Below are 7,653 nucleotides of genomic sequence, written 5' to 3'. Positions count from 1 at the left end.
TTGATTGCGTTTAGGCTTATAAATGCCAATGATAATTTTTTATTATAAAATTTATCCGGCTCTAAAGGCTAGAAACATTTCGCGAGCTGCAAAGTGACCTTCATAGGCTTATACCAAGAAGCGATATCTAGTTTACTAGGGAGAAGGTATAAATTCGCCACATTTCCAGCTTTATCTCCAGTCCAAACGTAGCTCCGGAGTTAATCCCCGCCGCCTCTAAATTACAACCAGCATCTCATTGGTTCTTGAAAACTCACGTCAGCGCGACGCCAATGACGAAAATTACTGGTATTTTCCGACTGAGGAGAGGCGAAATAGCCCGGCCTCCTTTTACGTCCCCCCTAGTATTTTGAAAGGGGGACTGGGACTATGGCTCGCGAATACTTAGGCATCTCCCCTACCTTCTCCCTAATAAACTAGATATCGCTTCTTGCTTATACTTACATTTTATATAATTATTTATTCGTTTACTCGAATTAACTTTTAAGTAATTTAATTATTTGATAGCGTTTAGGCTTATAAGTGCCTTATAGATGCCAATGATAATTTTAATTATAGAATTTATCCGGCTCTTAAGGCTAGAAACATTTCCGGAGTTGCCAAATTTCGTAGGCTTACAGTCCTCAAACTAACATATTATATAATTATTTATTGGATAATTAAGCGAGACTGTTAGGCCTTTGAGTATTTATCTTCAAGTTCACCGTGATGAATATTATGTCGAGATAACCCCATTATTAACGCGGATAACTCCGAGGTTACGTAATCATTTAGTGCTACGCGTACAACAACTACTTAAACTTAAGACAGTTTGTTTATTAAAAAAAATTCGTTTTTATTGTTTACTTTTATAAAAAATGTACAAAAAATTTCTGGAACAAACGGTTTAACTTAAGGCAGCTCCGATTTTATTTAAGTTTTCCATGATAATCATGACATGAACATCGTGGAATACTTTTTGTATGTTGTCCGTGTCTGTAGCCGTGGTATAATGCCAGTAACATTCCCTGCTTTGTTTTTCACCTTGCAGGTCGTAATACAACTCCGCTGTACTGTATCGTACGTTAGGTTTTGATTTTGTCGTGACGCTCTTTAAAATTTACCCGTAACTAGTTAGTGATTGATCAGCGTGTAAATCGAACTATCCTAACATAACTTTACCAGAAATCGTTCCTTAAGGTAACTTCTTGCTCTGTGGTATTCGTTGTTATTGTCTGCTCCCTCTGTAATTATGTTAGACTTAGCTCTCAGTCGAATTAGGCTTAATTATTTATCTTAATGACGCTCACTTTCGCAATTTGGTATCGTGAAATCTTCAAAATCGGGATAGTACTGGCTTAAAGAATGTCCACGCTTAAGTTTCTCCTCTAAGACATCTTGTTTGTTCATGAACAAAATGAATCCAGATTGCCTGAGAAATCTTTAACGGGACAATTACCTTCGTGTCACGTGTCATGGATAAAGAATGTCTACCTTACCTGCTAAACCAAACTTCCTCAAAGACTTTTAGGGCTTCCTCCAGTCTATTTGTCGTGTTGTCCTCCCTGATCTTGGAATCGTACCCACTACTCGCAACCAAAAACAGAACAGCCGTGATACCGTCAAAGACTTGTATCCAACGTCTTCTCTCCCCACGTTGACCTCCGACGTCAAACATCCTGTAAATTGTTCTTGAGCAAAAAGAGTGTGTCAACTGTTCGTAAATTCCACAAACTCACCAAAATTGTTGGGTACCTTTGCCTTGACCAACCCTACTTGGTATCTTCACGCAGAATTCAATTTTTTGAATCTCACTTGTTCGTTTTCTTGAGCATAATATGTCCTATAAAAAACCCCCACGATGTTGACTCGCTTCCAAGTTTAATTACAACGCCCATAACCTACCTGGTTTGATGGTATATATGACGCTTCACGTATCTCGTCAATTTTGTCTAAAAAACTGCGACAAGTGAAAGATGTTACTGAAGGACCTGATTATTAAGTATTCTATCTTACTATTTGGCTGAATCTATGAGTTGAAACTCGTTGGAACGCTTGTAAGCTTCACGGATACCTTGATCGGACCATAAACGTTTGGCGTGGTCGTAGAATTCCTGTTAAAATATTTGAAACTTGGAGGACAATTGCCTGATTGTTCGGAACGGAAATGATTGTCTTACGTTATTATATTCATAATCCGTCATCATGTTGATGTTGTTGATAAAGTTCAAACTATCTCTATTGTTTTCATCAGCCAATTGAACTGGCGGTTGAAGAAAAGCCATATTGCCACCGAGCTCCTGTATAGTTATATTATCAAGTACCTAGTGTTGGATTACTTAAAACGCAGTCATACTTTAATGGCTTCCAGAATATTTCTTCTAATGTCTTTGGCCTTCTCTCGTCTGTCCCTGTTGAAAGAAAACCAGACAACGTTTTACTTGAAGACCAACGCAATGTGACGTGACACAAGCGAACAATGCCCGATGACTAAACGAACCAGAAAATTGTACAAGATAGTAAAAACACGGACATAATGCTTCAAGACCATCAAATGGCCATACTCATCAGTGAACCCCTCTTCCATGTGCAATATCCTCATCTGTTTGATGATTGTTGTCTTTCCTGACTCACCAGGACCTGAAACGAATCACAATTCAACCTTTAATTTGCGTCCGTTAATTTCTTGTTTAAAAGCTTACCTAGTAGTAATAGTTTCACTACATTATTATACTCTCTCATCCATTTCGATATCTTTTTGTCCAAATCCTTACTGGCCTTCTTCTGAGGGTCCGTTTCTTTGAAACAACCCATGTTCGTGATGGCCGGCCTGTACCTGTTTACTAAACCAAACTTACTTGCCGGATAAGTAGGCAATCTATATGTTAAAAGATAAAAAATGCGATAAGTTTAGACATAGATAATATTTTGAAAAACATTCCGTTGTAGTTGAAACAACCCAACGTTCGTATTTTGACACAAAACACGCGTAGAAACGCAAACCCAAAGGTAAAACGAATATCAGGGTGCGGTTATTCCGAGAAAGAAACCTTGAAAGAAAATCTTTCGAAGTTGCGATTACCAGAGTTGGGCTTAGCCCTGAATGATTTTACGGTGACCCTGTGTCTCTGTTGTCTCCAAATCGTAGCCAGTTGACCCGTAAATGGTCCGGAGTGTAATATTTCACCATAGGAAATGCCTATCCTGAATGAAAGCTTTAACTTTGCAAGTGGATGTCCGCGTCTCAAGAGAATAAGACAATAAGGGCCCCCCGGATTTACCTCGACTTCAAAAGACTGTACTCTTTTTTATCTTTTAGGTAGAAAAACTGTCGACAGGTTGAGAGCAAAGTTCAACAAGATTAACTTTAATACTTTTGAGTATATAGTCTTTGTTCGTTTCGTATGGGTTTTTAAAAAGGAAGTGTTGGGTCTCCTTATCAGTAAGTTGTAGGTATACTGTTGTTATATCAGTTTGCTAACGTGTACTTGAATTAACAATGAGCTAAGACGATCAGGAGGGTAATATTTTGATAACCGATTAAAATGGTGCGTTCAGACAACGAACTTTTGTCGATATACAACTAAATCGCGCCTTGGTGCAAATGCAATTGAAATTGCAGGCGGTGTTCAGTGAAAGTTGAGAGCTAACCTGTAATAGTGGTGAGAAAAAAAATGGGACCATGGCAGTAAAGCCCAATTCTATCTGTTCTTGATATTACCTATTTGGAACATTTTCTATGTAAAAAATTCATTGGATAAAAATATTCCGCATTTTTACTGTAAATTTATGTAAATTATAGATCAGTTACAGAGGCATTGTCTTCGCCCATTTTATCTTGAAGTAGAGCCCTGCGTCCCCCAGTTATAATAAGAAAAATCTAGTCTAACCTCTAACAACGTTTTCCTGCCAAAACATAAGTAACGATACAGTTTAAAGGGTAGACTATACAGTATAATTAAGAACGTTGTTTAAGTACTTCGTCATAAAATCAAGGATGATTAAAAATACCGTGTGAATTAGATTCCTGGGGCAGTGTAAGGTAAAGGTACGTCATATGGCAGGCTAACTTGCTAATAGGTGTTTGTGTTTGGACTTGTTCAAGTAATTAAAAAGTAAAAACCGAGGATAAAACTATTTGTTGATTTTAAATTGAAGCCTCTAAATGATATGAATCGAAACCATTAGTTATTTAGTTTTGATTATATTAATTTCTCGTTCGAAGTGATTCGCCCCTCGGGTTCTTTAATTTCGCAATTAAAGCCCCCAAAACAATCGCAGCTACAGTTAAATACGCCCTGTTATTTTCAAATTAGGGGTATCTTAACCATACGCGCTCGAAAAACTCGTTTACGCGCGGTTGTACAGTATAGATTTAGAAAAATTTTAAAAAACTTCGAATTTACTTTTCAAAACTGTACGTGAACCAAAAGTCGTCGACGACTACATTGAATTCTAATAAGTTTTTATCGTCTCCCTATGTCAAGGATATCTTGTTATACCCTACAGTAAATTCAACTTAATAAAATTAAAAACTCTCTACACGGCAGAGTATAGGGAGGGGGAGGGAGGGTTTTACAATAATCTGGTTTGGTTAGGTTTGACACGTCGTGTATTAATAGTTTTCAATATCTAGAAAACTTGTTCTTGCCGTTTATTTAGGCCTTAGAGAAAGTTGGACCCAAAACAATTCAGTAAACATGAAAAATTTTCCCAAACCAGGATGTGTTTTGACGGTACAGTAATTAGGTATTCAAGTCTCTCATGAATGTTAACTAGTTTGTATGTATGTTGAGAAGGGCTTATAAATTTAAGCAAAAAAATGTTATTTAAATATTCATGGAAAGGTAGACTAAGTTCATGGAACCAGCCACTCTAAGCTAGAAATATTGGCATACAACCATTTGACTTTTGAGACCCAACCTTTGACACCGGACGTACTTTTAATTCAAAAGTTAAACATTATTTTATATTCTAGAGCCAATATTGTAAAAAGGTAGCATAGATTTTGGCAGGAACGTATTCCTTTCTGTTTGACATTTTCACTATTGGCTCCAGATCGGTGAACGAACTATTGGCTTAACGACTAAGATGTGTTCAAATATTTTATATGTAAATGATACTAGAGATGAAGGCAGCGTTCTTTAGTTTTAAATCTGGTTTAAGTTAGGCAGTGTCTAGGTTTGAACGTTAGTATCAAAAGGTACTGAAAAATATTGAAAATATCCAATCGTTTTCATTATTTGACCCCGTTAGTATGTTGGCGATGCTGTAATGTATTTCAATCCGGTGCAACCGGTTTCCTCTCTATGCCAAACTTCGGTTTCTTTCTCTCTCTCTCTCTCTTTTTTAGTTTTACCATTTTTTTTTCTTGTCTTGCAGCGATAGAATTAGTTTTAGACTAATGGATATTCGCATGAGTTAATAATATGTTAGCTCCCTAACTCATGATATTCGTGATGCACTGTTTAGCTTTAAATTTGGGTAATTGGTAATCAGTAATTGGGCTTTGTTACTAGAAATTAAAATTGAAAACGCCTTGCCTAAGTTGCCTTCATTATGGATGGTATTTCAGATCTCTGATATTGTAAAGAATTCAGGGATGTGTATATATATAATTTGAATATATGGTAGTTAGCATTTAAGGCTTAATAATCTTAACGATGATGTTAAATACTTGGAGTTAAAACTGCCAGGTAGAAACAGGATCCCTTTGTCTCCATCCCAGTGGTTATGGATGGTAGTCTAAAATATTCTGGAAAATCACTTCATTATGTAACAGCTCTACTTCTCGCCTTGGGATTATTTTAAACCGAGTTCGAATATGGAATATTTGAAAATTTATATTTAAGTCAATCTTTCAGAGGTAATTTTGTGGTTTAGTTGTGTACTAAAATGTGATGACATTTCTATTGATGTAAAATGGCCAACTTGGGTCTGTACTGCAGGCCACATGTCCAATCCTAGATCATTTTACAAGTTTCCTTTCATTTCGAATGTTCAATAGATTTTATTATATAATCCTATTGTATTTTACATATTAGATTATTTTAATCCTATATATAACCCATTTTTTCTCCTATAAAATCCTATAATGTTTCAATTAAAACCGTAGTTGAAGAATAACCAGATTAACAACGCCATTCTTTCATTTCAAAGAAAACTAGATAATTAAATTCTTCAATCGAACGAACACCCATCTGGGGCGGTTACAATTATAAGGGTCCTAATTCCAACATACATACCCGTGAACAAAAAAAAAAAATACCTCACCTTGGTAATGGTAACCCGTTTCAATTTCCTTCGAATCGGTGGAGCGCTATATCAAGTGTAAATCACAATAATTAAAAGAACCACCGTTTCGTTTTCTTTCTTCAAAATGTACCAAGGGTAACGCGTGACGTTTGACTACGTATCCGAAACAGTGGTCGTCTTCTCCAATGCATGATAATGAGCGAGATAAAGAAAAATAAGAATAATTTTAAGAAACAGTTAGTCTGTAAGCGGAACCGACCAAACCAATACCAACCCACCCATTTGTTTTGATATGTAACCACCTTTATCAAGGATATTTTTTTGGGAACGCAAGGTGAAACCGTGAAAACATCGATATCGAGACAAATTATAAATTTTAATTTCATTCGAGAAGTTAATCATTTGAATTTTGAAGTAAGGTTTGTATCACGACAGAAGTATCGGACCTTCACACTCAGGGTTCGTACACGACCTGGAAAAGTCAGGGAAATTGAAAATGGCCCTTAAACTTCAGGGAAAAATATATGGGAAGTTAATTTAAAGACTGGATGACAGTATAAGGGTGTCCAGAAAATCTTTGGTCTGAGATTTGACCAGAGTCCCAAATTCGCGGAGCTGGCTTCGCTCGCTCCTACTATACTATTTATGATTTACTTTAAGTTAAATTAAAACGAAATAGATGACTTATTTTTATAACAATAACAACTCGTGCAAAAATTATTCGAGTGAATTTAGATTGGTTTTAATATAAATTTGCCATGTACGTTTTTGCACATGGTCAGGGGAAACCTGGAAAAGTCAGGGAATTTCATTCCAATAAATTTGTACGATCCCTGAAATTAGGCCTTACATGTATACGTTTTAGGCAAATTTGGAATTGTAACGATACCGCTATGACACTTGGTGATATAGGAGGAGGTTCCCTGTGTTACTTCTATTTTTCCTGACCGAAAAACGTGTAACACCTTAGTCGAAAATAATTTTAGTGCATAATTCTGAACTTCACTTTTGTCAAGTTTAAATTTTAATTGAAATTGTGACATACGTACGTCCAGAAGTGGTATGAGACTAGAAGTGAAGGGCTCTAGCATTGGTAATAGATCCTGGCACTAGTGAACAAATTTGAGGATTTTATGCCGCTTCCCACGCGCTAAAACTAGAGAGAGAAAAATTGGTCGAGTTCCAAAAACATTTCTTACCCCCTTCCCCTCAACCTAAAGCCGCCGAACACGGACCCGGCTCCTTGAATCTAGTTCGGCCGTCTACCACCGCGAGCGTCTCACGTTTTGGAGGGAAAAATTCTGAAACCGCCACTAGAGGGCCAACCGTTTGTGTTTTATCAAGTCTTTTCACTAATGCCGAGTGAAGAATTTGGTTAGCTCAATACTTCTAGTCTAATGCGCTAGACATTTTCGTAAA

General features: G+C 36.7%; 1 protein-coding gene across 3 annotated transcripts; it reads right to left on the bottom strand.

Annotated features, from left to right (window-relative positions):
• Window positions 1-750: 750 nt before the first annotated feature.
• Window positions 751-7,280, bottom strand: LOC149651472 (guanine nucleotide-binding protein G(s) subunit alpha-like). Of its 3 annotated transcripts, XM_089848411.1 has the most exons (14): window positions 6,513-7,280; window positions 6,365-6,411; window positions 3,062-6,298; window positions 2,682-2,857; window positions 2,544-2,619; window positions 2,336-2,390; window positions 2,160-2,279; window positions 1,996-2,093; window positions 1,885-1,939; window positions 1,719-1,822; window positions 1,479-1,658; window positions 1,290-1,420; window positions 1,162-1,223; window positions 751-1,090 (listed from the first exon to the last, which is right to left on the bottom strand). In XM_089848411.1, the coding sequence occupies exons 4-14, from the start codon at window positions 2,791-2,793 to the stop codon at window positions 887-889; spliced, it is 1,197 nt and encodes a 398-aa protein (XP_089704537.1). In that variant the 5' UTR covers window positions 2,794-2,857; window positions 3,062-6,298; window positions 6,365-6,411; window positions 6,513-7,280; the 3' UTR covers window positions 751-886. The 3 variants fall into 3 exon arrangements, with proteins under 3 accessions (XP_089704537.1, XP_089704538.1, XP_089704539.1); XM_089848412.1 differs by lacking the exons at window positions 3,062-6,298; window positions 6,365-6,411; window positions 6,513-7,280 and having other exon boundaries at window positions 753-1,090; window positions 2,480-2,619; window positions 2,682-2,753; XM_089848413.1 differs by lacking the exons at window positions 3,062-6,298; window positions 6,365-6,411; window positions 6,513-7,280 and having other exon boundaries at window positions 754-1,090; window positions 2,513-2,619; window positions 2,682-2,753.
• Between the last annotated feature and the right edge of the window lie 373 nt (window positions 7,281-7,653).

Source organism: Phalangium opilio, unplaced genomic scaffold, assembly GCF_054372755.1.
Source record: "Phalangium opilio isolate 3A_F unplaced genomic scaffold, DU_Popi_V2 ptg000082l_1, whole genome shotgun sequence".
NCBI classification, from domain to species: domain Eukaryota; kingdom Metazoa; phylum Arthropoda; class Arachnida; order Opiliones; family Phalangiidae; genus Phalangium; species Phalangium opilio.
This window is presented reverse-complemented; position numbering and strand designations above follow the sequence as displayed.

What these genes read in the sequence shown, in the direction of transcription:
- LOC149651472 (XM_089848411.1), bottom strand. Translation starts at nt 2,793, where the DNA reads ATGGGTTGTTTCAAAGAAACGGACCCTCAGAAGAAGGCCAGTAAGGAT. An exon ending in CATATATACCATCAAACCAG is followed by an intron (nt 1,823 to 1,884) that starts GTAGGTTATGGG and finishes GGTTTTTTATAG; the next exon opens with GACATATTATGCTCAAGAAA. An exon ending in CACGATACCAAATTGCGAAA is followed by an intron (nt 1,224 to 1,289) that starts GTGAGCGTCATT and finishes ACATAATTACAG; the next exon opens with AGGGAGCAGACAATAACAAC.